Source organism: Cryptomeria japonica, chromosome 10 (assembly GCF_030272615.1).
Source record: "Cryptomeria japonica chromosome 10, Sugi_1.0, whole genome shotgun sequence".
In the NCBI taxonomy this organism is placed as follows: domain Eukaryota; kingdom Viridiplantae; phylum Streptophyta; class Pinopsida; order Cupressales; family Cupressaceae; genus Cryptomeria; species Cryptomeria japonica.
Genome location: NC_081414.1, coordinates 239657615 through 239682675, shown reverse-complemented (window position 1 = coordinate 239682675; position 25061 = coordinate 239657615). Strand labels below are relative to the sequence as shown.

The 25061-nt window shown below is 37.4% G+C and overlaps 1 protein-coding gene across 4 annotated transcripts in view; it reads right to left on the bottom strand.

The window, feature by feature from the left end:
- The window catches only part of LOC131063848 (uncharacterized), a 71117-nt gene extending 63175 nt beyond the window's left edge, over positions 1–7942 (bottom strand). The window contains exons 1-4 of one of the 4 annotated variants that reach the window (XM_057997803.2): positions 7818–7931; positions 7261–7372; positions 6973–7150; positions 4337–4513 (exon numbers count right to left, since the gene is read on the bottom strand). In XM_057997803.2, the coding sequence (XP_057853786.2) occupies positions 4337–4513; positions 6973–6988 (193 nt within the window). In that variant the 5' untranslated portion in view covers positions 6989–7150; positions 7261–7372; positions 7818–7931. Of the gene's footprint in view, positions 1–4336; positions 4514–6972; positions 7151–7260; positions 7373–7817 lie in introns of all 4 variants that reach the window. The other 3 variants (XM_057997804.2, XM_059213587.1, XM_057997802.2) reach the window with 3 other exon arrangements.
- Between the last annotated feature and the right edge of the window lie 17119 nt (positions 7943–25061).

The window sequence follows — 25061 nt, the reverse complement described above, 5'->3', positions numbered from 1 at the left end:
TCGAGAGGCAATGAAACCCCTAAAAAATAGGAACTTTCTAAAAATAGAATGTTGCTCAGAATTCGCTCAAATTTCACGTGCTAATTCCTTAAAGGGTCCTGATTCAAACACTACATTCAGTTTTTCAAAAACCCTAAAATCTAGGTCTGAAGGATAAAACCCTAAAACAACCAAAACATTCTCCAAACTTAGCCAAATTTGCTCAAATGAGCTGCAGACCTGATCCAATTGAATCCCAAATATTCACAAAACAAGGAGACTAACGACACTGACGCAAAAAGACCCAACAAACAAAAGCCAAAAGGCTGAGAGGGCCTAAAAAGTAGGGGTCCCCATTTGCAATGGGGCGATGTGTGAAAACATCACAACATGACTTACATGTAGTGAAAAGGACGTTGAACGAATTTGCATTTCAAGAAAATTTTGGGAATAGTTTGGCAATGATAAGTTCTTTTTGGAACTTTTCTCAATAAGATGCAGAAAGTAAATAGGAAAGGGTTTAGAGAGATTCTAATCTAATCTAAGGAACTCAAAAGATAACAAAAGCTCAAAAGAAATCGACCACACTTTGTTTCGCCACCATTAGACAACTACACAAAGCAAGGTGCAATCTTCAAAGGTTGTGCATAAGATTTTCATATCACCAATGAATACCATCAAGACGAAACACTTTGTTTCGCCAACATTAGACAACTACGCAAAGAGAGATGTAATCTTCAAAGGTTGTACATAAGATTTTCATATCGCCGATGAATACCATCAAGACGAACAATATTCATTCGATGATTGAAGTTAAACATACACATTCAAAAGGCTCTGTCCAACCTTGCACTACAAGTAGAAATCATCTACTCACAAAAGGTATGAGCATATGATTCCACCATGAAACAATGCTATCCATCTCATTCATCTAAGTACTTGAAAACAAATCTAATCAAGTGAGGAAGAGAAACCATGCAACTTCAAAATAACTCAAGTAATCACCAAAATCAATGAATCGATCTTATTATCTTGACAGCTTAAGGCAACAATTATTTACAAATTCTCCCTCCTTTACAAATGAAGGGGTGAACCCCTTTTATAGGCCCCATAATGAAAATGAACGACCTAGATTACAATAAAATCAATGGCTAAGATTTGCCCATGCAAAACCCTAATTAGGTTTTGACCAAGAATGACCATATGTGGCGCCAAGTAGTGGGCATGGTCATAAATAAGGAATCACGCCTATGTGCAATTAATAGCCCATCACTCCTAAATTTGGCATCCATCTTGCATTAAATGACCCAATAATCCATCGAAGCACCCACCATGCCATAAATGACCCATTACTCCATCATGCATTTAATAGATTCTTGTCCAAAATAGGAGCCCATTATCTCTTTCCCTGATGGCAAATGCGATGAATCTAGTCACGACAACCTCGAGCTCTCCTACAGACACACTTGGCACGATCTCCAATTTGAATTCTAGTATGGCAGTATCCTTTTCACACTTGGAGAAAAACTTCTCCCATCTCGGCACAGTCTCCCTAAATCTTGCGCATTGTGCTTGAGAAGAATTCATGCAGCCTATCCTTCAGGTTGTCCACTTTCAAGATACTTCAGATGAGAGTAGAACCCAATTCCCAGCTGCAAAAATATCAATGATTGGTTTTGGCAAGGATCTACAAAAGATCATGATACATTACTCTATCCTCATGGATCAACTATGTTGCTCTCTAGAAGTGGATGATGTTCTTGGCTGGGATAATGATCCTAAAGGAACTTACACAGTAGCTCAAGGTTACAAGAACCTTGAAATGAATAACAGCAATAACAGAGATTTCTGTTGGTGGAACGAAGTTTGGAACAAGTTTTGTTTGCCTAAATGTAATAGAAAAAGTCTCACCTAGGACAATATACTAAAGAAATACTTTCAGGGACCTTCAAAATGTGTGCTTTGTAATAATGATGAGAAATCAGCGGCTCACTTTTTCTTCCAATGTCCCTTTGCTCTTGGTATCTGGTGGCAATAGTGGCAAATATGGGATTGGCAGGTTATTCATGCTACCTCCTTATCTGATTTTTGGGTCAACATGGGTCAGCCTCCTTCCAATGCTAGTGTTCTTCAAGGTGCTTGGAAGCTGAGTCTGATTTCTTTGTTTTGGAAACTATTGCTTCAATGAAACCAATGGATTTTCCAAGGACACCAAGGTCTTTGTTCTCATACATGGCGAAAAATCCTGGTTCCTCTGCAAGAAATCACTGCTGCAAAGGGTAATTTTATTGAGCAAAGGTCAACCTCTGACCCAACAGTCTGGAAGATTCTTGGTCTGTACTCTGTTGTTCAACCTTTGCATCAAAATGTATCAACTATGAGATGCTCTAAAGCCGTGAACAGGTCCGATTCCCAGTCCCCTTCTCCTGTGGAATTTAACAAAATAAACATACACAAAGAGGATGTAACCAGCCTTGGAGAGATTGCATGGGATGAGGATGGCTCTGTTCGCTTCCTTTTTCTCTATGGCAATGGGAACTGATAGCAACAACTACATGGAAGCTAGAAACATTTGTATTGCTCTGAAAAAAGCTTCTGAGAAAAAACTGAAGAAAATTATCTGTGAAACTGACTCTTTAATTATAATAACTCTTTTGAACGGGGACAAGGCCCACAACTCCTCTTGCCACTTGCCAGCTATAAACCTATCTGAAGAAATCCTTCATCTTGTCACCATGTTCAAGGTCATACCCTTTGTATATATTGCTCAGGAATGGAAAGCAGTGGCGAATTTTTTGGCTAACTGGAGAACTGAAGAGAATTACCTCTGGGATGCTTTAGACTGGGACTCTTTGATCCATGGGAAGAAGGCTGCCTAACTTCTTCAGCTTATTAAGAATGACCACCCATAATACTTTTGTGGTTGATGTCTTGCTGAACAGCTCTGGCCTTCAGTATTCTTTATAGAATTTTCTCATTGGATCTCTTGGCTGGTCTTTTTGTCTTTCTTGGTATTTTGGGTTCTCTAGGTTTAAAAAGATCCTCTTGTCTATGGGGTCTTCTTGGAGTCAGGATTGTACTAATATCATTTGGGTCTTTTCTGTTAGTGTAAATAGTGTCATTACCTAACTAGTTAGTTATTAACACTTTCTAGATTGACCTATTCACACACAAGCTTAAGTTGATTTAGGCATTTTAGTCATTTGTTTCACTTAATCTAGTTGAGACATGTGTACTCACTTGGTGAGACACCTATTGCATGTACATTAGCCACTTACTCACACACTTGTCAAGTGTACTCACAAGTGTCTAATCTTTGAGGGTGAATCAGTTGTTGTATCCAACTTCTCTACCTCATCCAGCTTGTACATTTTACTTAGCCCTTTGACATTATTCATTTGGCTTTGTTTGCTAATGGTTTTTGGTCTGGTATTTTCTTTCAGATTCTGGCCAATCCCAACATTTTCTCTTCTTTCCCTCATTATGGCAGTGGTCTCTGGAAATCTTTGGTTTGTTAACTGTAACTTCTGGTTATTTTAAATGAAAAAAAAGAAATCATTTTTTTCCAAAAGACTAGAAAAACTTATTGTGAGCCATAAATCAGTTTTTTAGAGAGATGACTATAATTTAAAGATAGTTGAGAACAGTCAAGCCAACAAGAATCCTCCAATGATGGAAAGCACGCTTAAGTTCACAACTAGCTAATATATATCACAAAATTGAATATACAAATTACACAAAATAGGTGCATAGATAATTAATTGACAAAATTGAATAATTAAATATATCAATGAATATTCAGAGCTGTGATGTGGGAAATAAGCACAAAAATTAAACAGTGGGTCTATATGAGGAGCAAATCTAAACAAAAGCTGTTGAAACAGTTGAAGATAAATTATCACTAAGGTTCAGATAAGATAAAGTTCTCTGAAAGGGAAGGAAATAGTGTGACAAATTTGTGGTAAGGGGAAATAAAGTGCAAGGAACCAAACCTGTCCAATTGTGCAGTGTATGATCACTAAATGAAAAGGAGTCAAACACAGAATCAGACTGCATCATTGTTAAAAAGAAGAATATCAAGAAGAGGAAGCTCTTGTCATGGACACAATAAGAGGAAGAAAAGGAAAGAAATGAAATCATCTACGAATAAGTATATTACCTAGTTTCAGGGCTTTTGCAGGCAGTGAATGTGATGTGCACTTTCTTCATTGAGTCAAGTAATTCTTATTAGTAGATTCCAATATTTTTTATGAGTCCAACAGGTGTTTTTTACTTTGGACATGAGTAAAAGAATTTTTATCTCACACACAAGCATAATTATGTACAAACAGATAACTGGGAGAAAAATACTGCATACCATAGTATACCCTAGCAAGAGTCCAAAATGCCAGAGCTCCACCAACACTGAAGATGCCAGCAGTTTGTCGCATCATTGTTGAGCAGGGTTTTGCATCTGATCTCATTAGCTCCCCATTAGACCATCCTAAAAATTCTCTCAGATCCATCTTCCTTCTTTTTGATACTTTCCTATAGCCTGTTCCATTCACAGCCAATTACCATAAACATCAGTACTTATAATATCAAAATACAATAGGAAAAGAAGAAAAAGCTTTAAAACATATCACTTAGGTCGAAAAGAAAAATAAGCTTTACAGTTAACCATAACATTTAGAATTAATCTTTTTCCTGCGTAAGATTTAGTATATTTGCTCTCAAAGTATTGAAAAGAAACTTGACTGGACATGTTTATGCCAGAAAATTCTATTAGTTTCAAATTAGAACCCGATGAAAATGTTCATTACTTTGCTTCAAATCAAAATTTCATTAGACATGAAAAACAAAGCCCCATAGTATACTGATATATAATAGGGTAACAGAGGGACACATCCCCCCAAAACTCACATCCTCATTCCCCCAAGCATCCCTGGGACAGTGGGATGATAAAGGATGTCCCACTGCCATCCCTTGTCACTGGGGAAACCAAGGATGGGGGATGTCTGGTCATCCCCAGGCCAACCAGGAACATCCCCCAGCTGGTCTGCATACTTTTTAATTAAAAGAATACTTCATTTTTTTAGAAAAAAAGAGGTTTTGGGGGCCCACAACCATTATACAACCCTAATCAACAGACTCCTAAGTATTGAGAAACTCCAACCACACATTGGGATGTCGATCCTAAAGATATTAGAGTCTTAGACAGATTGATGAGGAGGAGATGCAGCAGAGATTGCTTGAAAGATCTTATCAGATAAGTCAAAACTTGATATACAAAGTTACTCACAATCAGAGGACCTTTTGGATATTGATAGCCCAAATGAGGCATAGTTGATATTTATAATCTTATAGCTATGCCTATTTTGTGCATTTTGTCATTGAGTCAATTATAATTTTGTAGCCTTCAGGCCTTTTATTGTAACGAAAACATTGAACAATGAAATCAGAATTTTATTTTTTTAATCAATGAACATGTCACATTGAATATAAAATTTGATACATTATACAAATGTCTAAACTTGAATTTCAATGTCACGTGCAGCTAAACTCGTAAAAATTTGAGTTTATCTATCTATCCATATACTGACAGCCCCTGCCGTCCCCAGGAAAATGCCCATCAGAACTCCCATCCCAAAAGGCATCCCACTGCCCCCATCCCTGAATCGTAGTGGAACATAGATAAAAATGTGTAGTAATGAGGGGAACCACCTGCATCTACATGATGTTGGATCTCCACTTGAGAGAAGCATTAATTATTTCTCTCTACCACTCATGAGAGACAACGATCACAAAACTCAAAGGGATTGTTAAGGCTAATTAAAAGAGAATTCAGTTATAGATATGAAAAATAAAAATGACAACTGTTTTTATAACTTAGAAGTGACATTAATCCATCTTATCAAAAGTTTTGAATAGCTCATTGACAACTAACCTGACCACTAGCTAGACAAAAAAGTTACCTTCATCTTTACCATGTAGCAATCACAAATATCTAGTTTATGCAGTTATAAGTCCCTTTAGATTCAATGCCGATGTATGAAAAGCCTCTACTAGATTTGATTGCAAATGTAGACTGGAGATTATTTGGTGTTTCACAAGATCAAGCAACCTTAAGCCATCACGCACTTACACAACATAGGCCACCAGTCTGAATTAATGGACTAGTCTTTGGGGAAAAATGACAAACACCTTTAGATCTTGACCGAGCTCAATTTTATTTTTGTCACCCTGGTTGTTACTGAATTTGGGAATTAAATTTTATCCAGACGTTACTCTTTCTTGTATAAATAAAATGCAAAGCCGCTGGAAATATCTGTCGAGTTCATTGGTTATGCTTTTTCCCAAATTGGTAAATACCATTATGAATATGATATGTATCAGGTTAATTCCCCACGATACGATGAGGGTTTCCATTTATGCTGTTGACCCTCAGGTCAAGGCTCGTCCTAGGGTATACTGGATTCCTAATTCTCATAGGATACGTCCAAACATATCTGATTCCGCGCAATAAGAAAGTTTCTGGAGAAGAATTCCGTGAATACTATGCCTTCGTTTAGAACTAGATTCATTGTTGGGAATTTTATTGATTCAAAAATGCTGCACATCCTTAACCCTGCACATGTTGAAAAGGCATGTAAGCGCCTTGTATCTACAAGTGCCCTTGCCCACTAGGGATTTGGACGCAATTGGGATGAACCTTGGTAGAAAGGACTCTTGTATACAAGTTGGACATCTTGAGGTATCATCCATTGACAATAATCCACATATTAGGAGGCTAAAATTTTTCTGTTGTCGTATGTAAGAGGCCATTGCAAGAGTGGAACGTGGGATCATATGCTTATCATTTGGAAAGTAATCTGAGATTCAAGCTTTTAAACAAAATTTGCGAAGAGTATATAGATTCTTATCGAGTGGGCATGACTCAATTTATGAATCCTAACCCCACATTCTTTAATGAGTGATATCGTTGTTATTTTCAGGATGGAAAAGAAAATGTACCTGTCCAGGAAAGCATATAAGCAACAATCTAAAAGAAACCCTTCTTGCCAGGTACGCGGAGATGAGTCTGCTGGCCTTCTACCGTTTCCAAGGACCACAGGATCAAATGCCCTCAAGTAACCTGTGTTTATCCCCTGTTGGAAATGGTCTTTGCATAAGTCTTCAACTCTGGTATATCCTAATAAGCATGAGCTAGCGTTGAAGCCATAAACCTCAGAAGCCAAAAAAGCAAAATAAAATTCATTCGAATGCTTAGAATGCATTGCGCTAAGCCGCTACTTGGGTTACCATTTGTAAACTTAGATTTGAACCCACGTATTTTGACCCCTCCAGATTGAAACTTGTACCTCCTCAACTGAAGCCCAAGATCTTGACCATCGAATCGACTCATGATCATTAACTACAAAAGAAAGAGAATGATTGAATGATGTTTCATGCTTGCAACAAACTTGAGAACAAGAGAGTTAAGATATTTCCAATCACAAAAAACAGTAGGCAGACAGAAAGCATATTAAGGAAATTGTAATACTCCAGGAAATATTTAAAAGGACAGCATCCCATCAAACACGCTGCATTTTTCTCTCAAATCCCAAACATAATTACACAAAACACTTCCTGCAACCAAAATTACTAGTATTGCAACCAAATGTCGTGAAAATTAGGTATTAAATGCTCTTTCTTCCTGATATTATAATCTAAATCCTCCGATTAAAATAGATTTGATTACTATCCAGGAAGACTTAAAACCACGAAAGCACTCCAATCATTATAAGTCGCTGAATCTTTTAGACCTGTCTGAGCTAAAATTAGTATATTAAATCTCTGTAGTTGAGCATGGTACTCACCTAAAACGGTTGCAGCTCCTCTGGTATGACAGTGTTTCTGCAAAAAAATCTTCTCGCCAGACATCCATTTAAACAAATTGCTCAACAGTCACTTTTTGTTTTTTTAAATTAAACAATTATAGTATTTACCTATTTGATGATAGACACCGCGCGAGACATGCATTAAAACAAATTTATCTAACCGTCACTTTAAAAAATAAATAAATTATAATTGATTAGGAATTCGTTTCATCCATTTTTGTAAGAAAAATTTATACGCTTTTGTACGTTATTATTTAAAATATTAGGTTTATCATAAATGTCAAAAAGTTTTTTTCAATTTTAAGGTAGTAAGAAGACTGTCCATAATTGTGTATTAAATCTACAATTTATCATTTCATTTTATCTTTATTATCATCATATTATTTTTTATATAAAGTTAATGCCTTTCAAAATCATGTCACAGATTTTATTGCTTAAATTATGATTAGAAGTTCATAGTCTCACATTTATTGGTTTTAGCTCTTGTATTATTATCAACTAAAGGTCCACTTGAATATAATTTTCACTTTCAATGACTTAAACGCACAAATCCTAAACCTAATCTCCCACTTAATTCTACCTACCCACGATTCCCTCTCTTATTAACCTCTACAAAACTAATATACTTGAAATCATATTAAGATGTCATATATAGAGCTACCACTTTTTGTTTGCAAATCAAGATGTCACATACACAACATTTGGACCACGTAGTGACATATTTCTTGACCTTATACTTGCTTTATAGAAAGTTTGCTATAACAATTGGATGTTGGTGAGATATAAGAGGTCGTTTGATATGACATGAGTCATTGAGATCATTTTTGGACCCATACACAAGTTATATAATGGGCTATGAGAGGTATAATTTCGCGTAAATCTTTATCAAAGCTAAAATGCAATGCAAGTAAATTGACCAATTGAAACAAAACTTAATGGACGAGGTAACCTAGTTGAGAGATGATCAAAATATAATTTAATTAATAAAGTAAACATTATAGTTGTTAGATGACTCAATTTCAAATCTCAAGATACTGACAAGTGTTGTGGCAATTTTATGTTGAGGGCAACAAGTACTTAGTTTAGGAGTTTAAATACAAATACAATTGTCACAAATAAAGCATCTAGTTTGAAGAGCCTTGTAAGTTAAAATTTGGGAACAAACCAAATTTTATTAAAGATAATTAAATAAATGCACTTGCTTAAATTAAAACATTGTAATCTAATAAGGACAATAATAAATAGTAATAATCAAAGAAGGAACTCAAGAATTTATTGACCTATTGAGTGTGCCCTTTCTTGCTAGCACAACCTCTTCTCACATCTTTTAGCTATTCAACACTAGTCAACAAACAATAATTTGTCTGGAATAATGCAGAGATTTTTATTAATCTTTATGTACAATAGAGTCATATTTATCATGAAAAAGTTCAAATAGTAGTCTTCAAATAGTAACCATCGATCCCTTAAGTTTAGGCATACTAACAACAAAATATCTAATTTATTGAACACAATTTTCATGGATATTGAAATGTTGAGAAATGATTCAATCCTAAGCCAATCAAAGCAAAAATAAGATCTCGATTGCTTTCATAACATTGGAATATGAATAGGCCTAGCTATACTCCTAATAAAAGAGTTAAGCGCTTAGTTTATGTTCATTTGTTGCAAAAAAAAATGAGATTGTGAAATGTATGTATGTGATCTAGGCTAATGATGACAAAGTTATTATAATTAACAATAAATAAAAGATACATATTATAAACTAAAATAGTAAGGCAGATCTAGGGGTTCTAAGCATATTTAGAGGTGGAATGTTGGTGACTAGGAACTCTTGTCTCCTGAGTGTTCTTAATATTTGAAAGAGTTAGTTATGGAGGATAGGAACATGTAACTAGTTTCTTGTTCAAGGTTTCTCTTTAGGATTCTTTTGGTTGTTTGTGGGTTGTTCTTGGCTCTTTTTGCTATGTAATCTTCATTTAAGATGAATAAATTTTTAACCTCTAATTCAACAAAAAAAAGGATCTAGAATAAAGATAGAGAGGAAATTGAATCTAAATTTTGAAGTAGGTTGTACTAGACAAGGGTGTTGGTCACCCTAGTATGGAGGTGTTTAAATCTTTGTCAAATGATCATATTTATGTGATTGTTTGGGTTTATACCACTGTCTCCCAAAAAATCATCTCAAAATTGTAGGAGAAGGGCACTAGATTTCTTAGTCTAAGGCTTTTCATTCATTCAAGTTTATCACAATCTGCCACTATGTACTTTACACTTTTGTAACTTTCTCGCTGCCGAATATACACATATGAAAATGGGGAAAAGTATTGTATAATTTAGGGGCTTGCCTAATTCAAACCTCGTGTTAGTGTTTCCACTTCCATAATGGCTAGTGTTGAGATTTGAGTGTGTTTCCTCACAAGGACAAATACTAAACAAGTAATGAAATGTTGAACTGATAAGATATTACCTCAAATATGAAACCCTTTTATGGAATCTCACCCAAGGCTTGTTGTGATGAAGTGAAGTCATATAATATGAAACCCTTTTATGTTATTGCATGCTTTCAAGTTTTCTATTGCATGCAATTGATCATCATTGTTGTAGAAAACTTAAATTCTTGAATGCTCCTCGAATATGCTTGATTACATTTGAATTGATTTGCTAGAGTGTTTGGATGCTTGCTTGAAAGACTTAGAGTTTGAAACAAGAAAGGGAGTTGTATGTTGGCATGATGATGATTTCTGTATTGGATGACTTTATGTGTTGTCATTGATGGCACATATATACACACACATATGTTCATATTGTCATAGTCATCTTAGTTAAGTCAAACCGGTACTACTCCTAAGACTATGTATTGCGAACCGGTATCAGTCCAACCGATATGAAGGTGTCTAAACCGGTATATGTTGTCAACCGGTATACGCAAGAAAGATAATTGGTTTTGGTCAATTCCATTGTTACCATTTTTGAGATGCAACAAAGAACGACAAGGAGGCACATGGAGACAATCGATATATGAGTTTGATATGGTGAACACTAAACCGGTATCGGTGTTCTAACCAGTTTTAGTGATTGTGTGATGAGTTATCACCGGTTGTGATGTGTTACCATCAACCGACATTTTTGGCAGTGATCTGTGACGTGTTATGGAAGATTGTCCAAATACACTTAACCTAGGAAATTGTGTTGAGGTTCTTGAAGCCGACATGAAATCTAATGTCTATAAAAAGGCACTATGATGAGTTATTTAGATATGCAAGATACAAGTGATGTTATGAGTTAGAGTTGATGCGAATTACTAAAGGAGATACAGAGTATGTCGGTGATACAATATTCAGTGAGCAGAAAATGATCTATACAAGCAGAATGTGCTATTTCTAGATCATGCCATTTGTTGTCTTCTAATCACTACAACAGTTAAATCCCCTAACCGGGCAAGCTCTAACAAGCTTCAATGTACAAATCCTCTAACAAGGTGATCCATTAGCTTGGATTTTAAATCCTCCACTGAGGTTACCTTTAACTAGGTATAGCTCCTAACATGACTTGGGATCTTTAACAAGATTCGCTCAAAACAAAGCACTTTGTAGACCTTAACTAGTCAGTTACCTATCACATGATTAGAACATCATTGAGAATAAAGAACAGGATGGAGAGCGAGAGCGGGAGAGCAGGAACGGGTAGGGTTTCTTGCGAAGGAGTTGCAGAGGATGGGGAAGACGGTGTTGCAAATGAGGATGATTTCCTCCCCCCCCCCCCCTCCTTTCTCCTTCCAAGCCACGATCTTTGTCTGATGGGGCTCTTCATGATTTGGCCCTTGTGGCTTCTTTGCTGGAATGGTGGGTGGAGGAGTTTGGTGCGGAAGAAGGAGTGGAGGCTGCAGCAGCGATGGAGGCGTTTTGGGTGGGTCTCCCTGTGGATTGGGTCCCATTTTTGGTGGTCCCTTCTCAAGCTTCCTACCTAGTATTGTAGCGTAGGTTTTTTGTGGCCTCTGTTTTTTGTCATCAGGGGTGTGTGGTGGCTCCTGACCATGGCCTTTTTTCTGCTCTCTCTCTGGTGGTTGGTGTTCTCCTGCTTGTGTCTGGGAAGGTGTCTGGGAAGATCTAGGACCCTAGCGGATCTCTTATGGAGAGGCTCTTTTGCAGTATTGTGTTCTCTCCTTCCCTCTATGCTGAGGATTTATTGCAGATCTGGACCATGGTACTCTGTTTTTTCGAAGGAGTTTCTTTTTTGGGATCTTCTATGTTGGGCTACTCTCCTATTGAGGTGGAGAGTCTTCTTTGGTGTGACCCTTTGAGAGGGGTTTCTTGGCTCTTGTTCTTTTCCCCTCCTTGTCTGTTAGAGGTGAACCGATTTTCTATGGAGGTGGCAATTTGGTGGAGGGGAAAGGACTGGTTTCTGCTTGCTGCTAGAGAGCTCTAGTTGTTGTCTTTCTGCCTCATTCTTCATCTTGTAGAGGTGGATATATTTCCTATTGAGGTGGAGAGATGGAATTTTGGGGATTTTTGACTTTTGGTGCTCCTCTTATTACTGGCTATAGTTGCTTGTTTCTTCTCTCAAAGGTGTCTCCTCAGGTGGGTCTGGAAGTTCATTTTCCCAGACTCCCAGCTTGTCTCTTGGCCTGGATCTTTTTTGTTGTATCATGGTTTGGCCTTCTTCCTTCTGGTTTTTGGGGTCTTTGATCCCCCTTTTTCTAGTTGTGGGTTCCTGGCTTATCCCACAGGCAGGTCGGTTGCTAATAGTTTTAAAGGCCCCAACCTGTCCTTTTGTTGTCTTTGGTTAAGGGAAAGTCTTGTGTTTGGTGTTCAAAGCTCTTAATTTAAGATTGAGGGTGCCTGGTAAAACCCCTGGTTGCTGGTCTTGGGTACCATTTTAAAACCCAGTTTGAAGGTTGAGGGAGCCTTTCAAAACCCTTACTGGCCAGATTCAAATTGTATCAATATTTGTTGTAATCTGGTGTTATTAATGAAGGTTAGGGGGACCTTTCAAAACCCTGAAAGTTGGCTGAGGGTGCTTGTTATACCCTCGATAATTACTCTTTCGTGCTATAGTTTGGTGATGTAGCTTTGTTTGTTTTGGTGTGGCTATGCTGGTGTGTTGCTGGTGTTAGTCGTCTTTGCTGGGTTTTGGCTGTGATTTTTCATTGTTTATTTCTTTTAGCTGCCTACTTTGTAGGGTTCTAGATCCCAGTAAAATCTATTTTGTTTTGGGTCCCTCCAAAACCTGTTGTATGGGGTTTCAAGTCCCCTCAAAACCTGTTTTCCCTTAATCAAAAACTAGTCAGTTACCTATTACTGCAGATAGTTAACTTGTGAGTTCCATTTCACCATGGTTTTTCCCAGTTGGGTTTTCCACGTATTATTTACTGTGTTATGGTGAATGTTTTACTTACTATGAATGTTGTTATAACACTTTGGATTGCATGCAAAATCTTAAGTAAACTGGTTAAATGTTTTTACCGGTCTGTGTTTAAAGTGTTATTGTTTTTGCTATCACTAATTCACCCCCCCTCTTAGTGCTTTATAAGTCTATCATTGTATTCATATGCAACTTACACTTTTTTGAAATTATAATTTTTAAGGAAGGTCAACAAAGTAAGATATATTCTCGCTATTTCCAAATTTGACTTTCATTCTTCGAAAGTTGGGTTTTTTTTTGCCTAGACAGGGGTGATGGGCACCCTAGTCCTAACAAAACAAGCCGTAAAAAAGGTCAAGAAGAGGGAAATGAACTAGGCTTATAGAAATGGTCTCAAAACCAAGCACAATCATTCATAAATTAGGTACATTCACCAAAATAGTTCCAAACCTAGTGTAAAATTAATAAGATTGACAATTTACAACATTGCACATATTAGTAAATAATAAACAACTAACTAATATCTAGAAAATATCACACAAATACTTAGTAAAGGACCACTAGGTATGGTGTTTAAAAAGGATGGAAACAATGATTGCTAAAGACAAACACATAATAATTGTCAAACATCATGGTTTGTGGTTGTTGAAGACCATAGTTTTTGCATCCACCAAACATCTTCAAATTACGCATATTATCAAAATGATTGTTAAAAGAAACAACAATTAACACTTAAATCAATATTAATATCTATTTCTTATTTATTTTTCTTAAAAATTAAAGTAATGATAACTACTTTAATTTACAAATAATGGTCAAGAAGAAATAGTGTTATGAAGGAAATTAGGAAAAAGAGGAGATAAAAAGGCTATGTGGAGATATATAGTCATGAAAATCATCATGTACCCCTAGTTGGTTGTATTTCACATCCTCGAGCGATCAAAATTATTCTTACTTTAATATTAGCTCCTCATGTGTTAGCTCACGAGGGCATCACTAGTTAGGCAATATCATATCACGTGCATTCATATTGGGAGGTTTAATATCCCAAAAATGAGGGTACAATATATTGCCTATCGGTGAAAGTAGGGGGGCTTTTAATTTAGGTTATGTATTGGGAGGGATGGAAAAAAAGGATTCTGGGGCAATATTTTTTGAAAAAATAGGGGGATTCTTTAGTATGCCATGAACGCACGTGATATAACCCAGGTTCACTAAGTGAAGCCCCTATGCATTAGGAACTTCCTCCAAAATTTTCTTGAGCAATAATTTTCTTGTCACGGTTGTGAAACTATATGGCTTCTAATGAGTGACCTTTGCTAGTCCATGATATATTGTCTCCTTGATATTCCCTAATTGTTTCCAAAATCTTTCTTTCGACTTGTTCCAGTCAATTATAGAGCTAGTTTATTTATATTTAGAACACGTGTCCAAATGAATAAAGAGGAGAAGTCTAGCCCTATCCTATTTATTCACTAAGCTCAAATAAAAATGGCGAAATATTTTACTCTTTCCCTTTCAAAGTGAAAGTTGTAGTGGAAAAGGAATTCCCTCTTTCTAAGTTCTAGGATTACCTTTTCCCATCTAGCTTTTGAAAACCTGAAAAAAACTTATATTTTTGTATATATTATATTTCAATGATATATGTACATTTTTTTTTAGTTCTTCTATTTTTAACACAATATATTCATCTCGCATTAAGTTATTCAACCCTGTTGGTGTAATTATTTATTCGTATTGATATAATTACACTTTACTTAAGTTGACTTAGGATAATGCCTCTCATCGTAGTTTGGATATGAGACACTTAGGGAAGTGTGCACATAGGGATGATTCTTATAGGAGAAATTCCACCTTTTGTGGTCTTATCTTGTTGTTACATTCCACATTCGGTGGGTGATCCACCTCTTGTGGAATATTATATTATTTCTCCTACCTACCCCTACTTTTTCTTACCTACCCTCGTTTCTCATTGAGCCACATGTCATTATTGTGTGCTCACGTATCCATTTGGCCTTGCCAATATAAGCAGGCCCATATTCATTGTATTGGTTAATCCAGTTGATCGTTTTTGCATATTGATGAGAATATAGTTTGTTCTTGTCAAACTATTGTCTCTCTTTTGTGTTCTTTTCATTGTGCCCTTAATCTTGGCAAAATATCACATGGTATCAGAGCCATTGGAGCTTCATATATTGGTTTTGGGAGACATCTTAGAAGGCTTCTAATTTCGGACCTAAGGTACTGCGCATTTTGGAGGCATCCTAGAGCGTTTTCAACCTCACCATTGTGTCTGGGAGGTCATTTACATAAAAATCGAGTATACACTCGTCCATATTTGGTGAAAGTCAAATTTTGGGTGTTGGAGGAATTTTTTACCCAATTCGAGTAGTACGGTACAATTTTTCAAAAAAAAAAAAAAAATCTGCGAAAATATTTTCATTTCCATATTTGTTTAATATTTGCAGTTTTTTATTAAAAAAAATTATATTGTAATTTTTTTTTTCATTCAAAAATTTCGAGAAAATATTTGGGGTGGTGGTATTTATCCTGCCACCTTCGTACCACTGCAATTTTTATTGCATGGGTCGTACCTTGCACTGACCGTAGGGTCATACCGCCTGCCTCCTCCACTGGCCATCGTGCACTCTTCCGACAGCCGCCACCTAGTTGTCATGGTCTCAACTGGGATCGTCCTTCTTCGTCAACCTCCGACAGCTTCGGTCGGCAATTGCTCGCCGCTCTTCCGGCCCCTGTCGGCCCTGGCACCTCCTGCTGCAACTCCCGTCGACAACCTCCGGCAGCTCTCATCGACGACCATAGCCTCCGTTAGTCAATTCCTGTCGACTGCCTTCATTGTCGGCTCTTCCTTCCTCCAGCAGGACCCATATCCGCCACGTGGCAGGTGGCGACTGGCCCATGGGCTAGACACCTTAGCACCCATGTCACCTAGACCGTACAGTACGACCTATACAGTCATCCTGCCACGTCATCTATCTATACAGTCAATAGGGAGGTGCGATGTTTTTTTGACAGGCATACGACCGTCAAATTTAACATATTAAAGTGATGACATCAGCCTGCATTAGCACCTTTTTGAAAATTTGAGAGCCCTCACCATTTAGCAATTTGAATTTTTGGGTCAACTTTGAAGGCCCATAACTTGCTCAATCTTGCTCCTTTTTGGGTGCAATTTTTTTTTATTTGGGATAATTTTTCATTCTCTTCGCAGTGGTGTAGTTATTTTCTGATTTTGGTGAACAGGTTTTTTATAATTTTCAGATTCTCTCAGTTGTACCTATCCAATCCTCAATTTTGTAACTTCAAAGGCTTCATTTGGGTTCATACGACCTCCTTTTCAAGTGCCATTTTGTTTGAAAGTGCATATTTTTTCATCTACTTTTATAATCTGTCATCAGTTTGCAAAGAGTTTGAGTGGATATTTTACTTTTAGAAATTAGTCTCTTGCAGTTTACTCGGTACTTGTAATTTGCTTGGATCTTAGTTTAGATCTCTTGCATTATCAGTTTGAGTCTCTTTTGGCCTATTTGAGGCAGTTGTAAAGTTGAAATCAGAAGTCCACTTTGCCATTTTTACAAAGTGGCCCATTGTACATGCACTAAGTATAAAGTGCCAAAACATCATTTTTTTTTTTGTGGGGGGGGGGGGGGGGGTGTTCTTTGATTGAGTGAATTTGGGGGGGGGGGGTGTCTTGTGTGATTGTGTCTCTCTTTCCTTATGCTCTTTCATTTTTGTTGCTATGAGTCCTCATAAGTTTCCACCTTTAACTCCACATAACTATGCATCTTGGAAAATAAAAGCATGGAGCAAACTAATGGAAAAAGGACTTACACATTACATAGATGGAACAATAGCAGCAGCAACAGATCCTAAGGCGGATCCTAATGCTCAATTAGAATGGCTCACTAAAAAATTGCATGGCTCTTGGAACTTTGTGTAAGTATGTATCAGATGACCTCATTTTTCATATTGAGAAGTGTTCTACAATCAAAGAGGCTTGGGATATCATTCAGAAATTGTATGGTCAAGTTGATGAAATCAGAGGCTACAAGATTGACAATGAGTTCACCAACTTGGATCCCAAGAGTTTTGATACAATCTAAGATTATGTCACCAAGGCAAATGAGCTAAGAGCAAAGCTTAAGGATCGTGGAATTGACAAAAAGGATGCTCAATTGATATTCAACTTGTTGAACAAGCTTTCACCCGAATATGTAGCATTTGTTTCTAGCTTCCAAACCCATCACTTGACAGTGGGGAGTTCCTACACTATGCCTTCATTTGTTGCTTTCACAGAAATGTTGATGTTGGAACAATCAAAGTTGTTGAACATGGGGATTCTCAAGTCTTCAAAGTCCAAGGCTTTGGTGGCTAATCAAGGGAGTCAAGGGAGTCAAGGAAAAGATTCTAATAAGAAGAAGAAGCAATCTAAGACAAAGCCACAACAGGAAAAAGGACAATCATCCTCTCCATGACAAGGAGATTTTTCATCCTCTTCCAAGAAGGGGAATCCACCTAAGAAGGAAAAACCAACTTGTGCTTATTGCAAGAAGTGTGGTCATGATGAGCATCAATGCAACACCAAGCAAGTTGATGAGTTGACAAATATCCTTAAGAAGAACAACATCAAATTGTCATCCGCCTACAACAAGAAGGAATCATCTCCTTCCACTTCCTCATAGTCTAAGTGAAAAGGGCAAGCATTTGTGGCTACAACAAGTTCTTCACAGCAGTGGACACTTGACTCGGGTGCCTCTTATCACATGGGTTCTACAAAGGAGTAGTTTTCTTCATTGGAGATATCAAAGGTACCTCACATTTACATAGGTGATGATACACACATTGAGGTTGAAGGGAAAGTTTCGGTTGCCATGAATGATGGAACATTTGAGAATGTTCTTTATGTTCCTAACTTGACTACCAATCTTCTCTCTATCTACCAAATCACTCACTATGGGAATGGAAAAAAGTTTGAGTTTACACCTGATTAAATTGTGGTAAAAGAACTTGATAATGATGCCTTGGTAGCAGTAGGACAAGTCAATGACAACTCAAGGATTTATTCATTCTCCCACTTTGTGCCAAGTTCTCCTTCTAGGGCCTTTCTTACTCATTAAAATTTGGAAAGTAAGCTATGGCATGAGTTGTTTGGTCACCTCAACTACTACTATCTTTAGTAGCTTAGCACTAAAGACATGGTCATAGGTCTACCTCAAATAAGTTTTTCAAAGGGTGTATGTTTAGGATGTTCCATGGGCAAGCATCCCAGGGAGATTTTGATAAGGGGAAAGCTTGGAGAGCTTTGGAAGTTCTTCAACTTTATCACAGCGATGTCGCAGGTCCATTTCTATCACCTTCATTTAGTAGGGCCTGCTATGTCTTCACCTTCAATGATGACTACTCCCGCTTCACTTAGGTCTATTTTCTTGTTCATAAGAGTGAAGTGTTTGACAAATTTCTAGACTTCAAAGCTCATGTGGAGAAGCAATCAGGGAAAGTGGTCAAGATCCTTCACACAGATAATGGAAGAGAGTATGTGAACAAAAGACTTGAGGATTTTTGTACATTTGAGGGGATTGATCTTCAACATTCAGTTGCCTACACTCCACAACAGAATGGAGTTGCAGAACGTAAGAATAGAACTCTCAAGGAAATGGCTAGCTGTATGATACATGCACGTTCTCTTGATCTCGTTTTTTGTGCAGAGGCTATCAGTTGTGCTACACACATCCAAAATCCAATTCCTCACAAAGCTTTGACGGGTATTACTCCTTTTAAGGCTTGGGCTGGTAGGAAACCGATTGTGAGACATTTCAGAGTCTTTAGGTGTCCAACATGGGCTCGCATTCCTCCACAGAAACGCAAGGCATTGGAACCTCAGAGTAGGCCTTGTATTTTTGTTGGATATCCCAAAGGTGTTAAGGCATATTGATTGATGTATCCAAAGATACATGAGGTGTTTATTGAGAGGAGTGTTCATTTTGAGGAAAGTTCTCCTAGCTTAGCCTACCTTCCTCCTCTACCTTCCTCCATTGTGGATAGTGATGAGAGTGATTCAGATGATGAGACTCCTTCAACTCCAACTCGCAAGGTTACACCTCCAGAGGGTCCACTAGTAGTTGAGGAGCCTTGTCCTTCACCTCCACCTAGACCTCGTTGGGCTCGACAGACACTTGAGTCCACGGGTTCTCTTGTTGGGGATACTTCATATACACAGAGGACTCAATCACAACATTAGGACCTTCCACATACATACATTGCTACCGCTTCTTATCCATAAACATTTCAGGAAGCATCAGGGGTTCCTGAGTGGGACCAATCTATGGAGGAAGAGTATAGTTCCTTGATGAGGAACAACACTTGGGAGTTATTTCCTCTCCCTAAGGGGAGAAAGATGGTTCGATGTAAGTGGATCTATCGGACCAAGTTTGCAGCGGATGGTAGTGTGGATGAGTATAAGGCTTGACTTGTTGTGAAAGGTTTCTCACAGGTTCAAGGTGTTGACTATACTGAGGCCTTTGCGCCCGTAGCCAAGATGAACTCCATTCGCTTGACACTTGCTATTGCAGCAACTCATGGTTGGGTTGTCCATCAGATGGATGTGAAGAGTGATTTTCTTCATAGGGATCTTGATGACGAGATATGTATGGAGCAGCCACAGGGTTTCATCCAGGATTCTTCATTGGTTTGCCGACTGAGGAAATCTCTCTATGGCCTTAAGCAGGCCCCTAAGGCTTGGTACGCCAAGATGGAATCCTTCCTTCTCTCAATGAGGTTCACCAGGTGTCATTCCAATCCGAATGTCTACATTTTGCAACATGATGACTCGCACTTGATACTTGTGCTCTATGTTGATGATTTGATCATTACAGGGAGCACCTCATCCATCATTAGCAGTGTCAAATCTGCTTTGCATGATAGATTTGCTATGATTGACTTGGGTCTTTTGCACTACTTTCTCGGGATAGAGATTTCATAGTCACCTTCCGGGATTACACTTTCGCAGCCCAAGTATTCTCTTGATCTACTTGCACGCTTTCATATGGCTGATTGTAAGCCTGCATCGACTCCCTTTCTTTAAGGAGTCAAGCTTGAGACTAAGTGCTCTTGTCCACCAGTTGATGCCACATTGTATCATCAGCTTGTGGGTAGCCTAATATACTTGAATCACACACGCCCTGACATTTCATTTGTGGTTGGCATGGTTTTCTGCTTCATGCAAGAACCACATGAACTTCATTGGAAAGCTACCAAACACATCCTACACTACATCCAGGATACACATCAATATGGGATTCACTAGGCAGCAGGCACAAGACTTCTCTTGGTTGGATACACAGATTGATTGGGTTGGCGATCTTGATGATCGTAAGTCTACTTCTGGTTACAGCTTCCACCTTGGTTCGGACCCCATTTGTTGGCAGAGCAAGAAGCAACATGCTATTGCTCTCTCTTTGACTAAGGCTGAGTATCAAGGGGATATTAACGCAACGACTGAGACTATTTGGCTTCAACACATTCTCATAGAGTTTGGGTTCTCCACTCCACGACTGACAGTTCTACATTGTGACAATCTGAGTGCTATTGCAATATCAAAAAATCTGGTTAAACACCAGCAGACAAAACACATCGAGATTCATATGCACTACATTCGGGAGCTGATTCAAGAGTAGGTCATTGATCTGCAGTATTGTCCTACAATACAGCAGATTGCAGACATATTCACCAAACCCTTCACTGAGAGTAAGTTCTAGCAGTTGCGATCTCTCTTGGGGGTGCGAGATGTCTCATTGGGGGGGTCAGCTGACTTCTTCTTCCTCTCTTATGGGGGGGGGGGAATGTTTCCTCTTTGCGGTTTTGTCCTTCTTCTTTGAGAGTCTCTTTGTACATTTATCTTTCTTTTGGGGGGGGGGGGGGGTAATTTCCCACTAGGTTTTCTCCCTTTCTCCATTTGTGAGAGGTTTCATTGCATATGTTTGCTTGCATTTCCATATTGTACATGGGTACCTATCATGGCCTAGTAGTCGGGACTCATCTTGCATTTTTGACTCGAGTCTTCATTCCCCTAAGTTGCACTTAAGGGGGGATGTTGGTGTAATTGATTATTCTTATAGGATATAATTACACTTTACTTAAGTTGACTTAGGATAATGCATCTCATCATAGTTTGGATATGAGACACTTAGGGAAGTGTGCACATAGAGATGATTCTTGTAAGAGAAAGTCCACCTTTTGTGGTCTTATCTTGTTGTTACATTCTACATTCGGTAGGTGATCCACCTCTTATGGAATATTATATTATTTCTCCTACCTACCACTACTTTTTCTTACGTACCCTTGTTTCCCATTGAGCTACATGTCATGATTGTGTGCTCACATATCCATTTGGCCTTGCCTATATAAGCAAGCCCATATTCATTGTATTGGTTAATCCAGGTGATCACTTTTGCATATTGATGATAATACAGTTTGTTCTTGTCAAACTATTGTCTCTCTTTTGTGTAATTTTCATTTTGCTCTTGATCAAATATCACAAACCCCAATAGATTCTCTTGAAACATTTGAATTCCCCTCTGACCATAGTTTAATTTTTCCTCTTAGCATGTGCATATTTGACCAAATTTATTTTTCTCTTTATTCCTCCTTATCTAAGAAAGACATATATACTTGAAGCTAAACTTCTTCTATAAATGGATTCAACTTCGAAAGAGTAAACCTAGGGATATATAATTAAGTTTTGAAATTGGTGGTAGAAGAAAATAAAAGAATTCATTGTAAAAACTTTTAAAGGTACTTATCTAGCATGATTGACTTAAGTAAGTCAATTTTTGTTGTACTATGAATACTTGTTCTTTTAAATAGAAACACGAAAACTTGAGTATGTAAGCTACGAGTAACCATTCCAAATAATAATCCACACACCATTTTTTTTTAAATAACTATTACCAAAATTTTATCACACTTAAAAATCTTGGTGACCTACAATAAGTCTTATGTATTGCAGAGAAAAGGTACACAATTTTTTTTCCAATTTTTCTATCTTTATTAAATAAACATGTATGTCATATAAGTATCTTATTTCCAATATGAAATATATGTGATGTTGTGCAAAATGGACAATGTTAGTTAGGATAAACACAACACAAGAAACAAAAGAAATCAATTGTTAGATGTCAGTGTTTAGAAATCACCAATTAAAAACTATCATAAGCAAGCATATCAAGAAAGATACTACTAAACAAAAAGAAAGCTTAAGGAATCTACAAAATGTAACTAAACTTCTCCATATGCTCTCTACCATGCTGGTAGTTTTTCCTTCCTTGTTCCTCTCCTCTCCAAGTTCCAAACTAGTGTAGCTCTCAGTAGCTTTTTGCACTATGGATGCTTATGGAGGTTCAAGATTGAATTGTTTACTCTAAAATACTATGCAAATGTGAATAAAAGCTAATATTAGATGCTATGATGCTAAAATGATTTATTTTAGGTCAAAATAACAAGATATTAGTGGTTTATGCTAAATGCTCTCTAAAATTCTCTATAACTTAGATGCATACAAGTTTTCAGGATTATGACTATGAATGCTAAATGCTTGAGAATGCTTGAGGATTTGAAAATGAGGAATGTGAGCTCTATTTATAAGTAAAATGGAGCAATGGATGGTTGAGATTGAGTAATCTCAACAAGAGTCAGGATTGAATGATATTCAATCCTTATGAAGGCTTTCAACTCAATCCTAGGATGACAAGTGTCAATGTAAAATAGGTTGAGAGGAGAGGGAATAAACATTAAATGCTTGACATGACCTGAGAGTTAACTTGGGAGTTAAGGTCAAGGTTAGGTTGAATGGATAAATTATTTATTCAAAGAATAAAGATTTTATCTAATGGATAAACTCTTGTGTAAAGGCAAAAGGGATAACCATGGTCAAAGCAATAAATGCTTAAGGAGACACATGAGTGCAAATTGAATTAACCATAAATGGTTATGTAAGAGCCATTAATGGTCATATAAAAGCCATTAGTGGCTTTGGAAGACTTTAGAGGTTAGATTGTTGAACACACAAAGCATTAAATGCTTTTCAAAGACTTTGAAGTCTTTAAGAAGTGACTCCAAGTTGCTTAGGAATGTGACAATAATTAGGGGATGGATTAGGTTAATTGATTAGGAATAGATAGGTTCTAGAAGAATTTAGGAAGGGCAAGTGGGAGATGGTGGGTGAGAGAAAATAGGATTTTATTTTTAAAAAAATTAATTTATTTCAATAAATGTGTGCAGGTTGCATTTGTAAGAAAATGCAAGTGGGGGTATAAATGATTTAAATAAATGTTTTATTTAATTTATTTAAAAGAGGAAAATGAGGATTTAATTGAATAAATAGAATTTATTCATTTAATTGATTGTGAATTTGGTATATTGAATTAATTAAAATAAATTGAATAATTTATTTAATTAATAGGAGAATGTTTGAAAATGAATTAATTAAATATTAATTTAACTAATGGCTAGTGGATTTTTAATCAAATAAATAACAAATATTCATTTAATTAAACTTGACAAATTTATGTGACTACATTTGCCCATCTTTGAGACAGTGCGGTTTATCGCGTCGTTTCAAAGAAAGAAAAAGAGGTGTGAAGAAATGCCCCATAAAATGTTAATTTAATGGGTGGTATGCCCCCTCGAGAGATGGGCCAAAAAAATTTCGAAAAATCGGGCGATCTCTCGAAAAAGAATGAAAATTGGCGGGGTGATAGAAGAGAAGAAGTTAGCAATGCTGGTGAAAAATAGAATAAATCGGAGATAAAATGGGAAAATGGGAGGCTTGGGAAGTTTACGGGGACCACAGCGGTGAACGGGGAAAAATTATGGCTACGGCGAAGGGTTTATATGGGGAGAAGGGGGTGAAAACAGGCTCATTTGTATTCGCGTCCATAGTGAAACTTTAGCTCTGATAGTGATTTTTTGGAAGAGCAAGGAGCAGTTAGGAGCCAGTACCAGTAGCAGAGCATCGACTTGAACGAGTCCAACGATTTTAGCGACCAGATAACTACAAACCAGCGGTATGTGAATTGGAGTTTTTGAGTTTTCCGCATTTTTGATGTATTTTTAGCTAGGTCCAAGTTGAGTCAAGACAATAGCGCTGAAACTGTGTTTTGACACTTTTGTTAAATTAATTAGCACTATTGTGTCGCAATGACGGTATTGTGCAGTCATTTGGGCGCTTTTGCAAATATTAGCGCTATTGTATAGATGTTTGAACGCTATTGGTTGTTCAGCGCTATTGAGTAGCTGATTGAGCGCTAGTGATGTGAATCAACGCTATTGTATAACTAATGTAGCGCTTTGGTGGTTTGAGCGCTTTTAAATAGTTGTTTAAGCGCTTTTGTTTGGGAAGTGGGGCTATTGTTAGCAGATAGTGCTTTTGTGTGCAAAATAGCGTTTTTGTGCAGAAAAATAGATGCCCCAGTGTTTGAACAAATAATCTCCGGATGCCAATGATGGATGGATGGAGACGTGAAGTGAGAGTTGTTTTGAACCATAGCAGCCCTAATGAGACTTAAGTCATTAGGATAAATGTCTGTTGAAGTCTAGGTGTGCCATGATTGCTTACCTGTTGAGACCTGAAGATACTTGATCAAAATATCTGTTGATAGTCTAGGTTTAAACTTAAGAAAGTTTGAAATAAAACAACTGATGATAATGGTTGATGCACTTGTGTAGGAGGATCTCCACGTCTTACAGTTGCACGAGAGACATCCCGCCACACAGGGGCTGCGTGATCAGCTGACAGAGGCTGAGGTGGATTGCATTGCAGCGACTGGGTTGTATGATGTGATG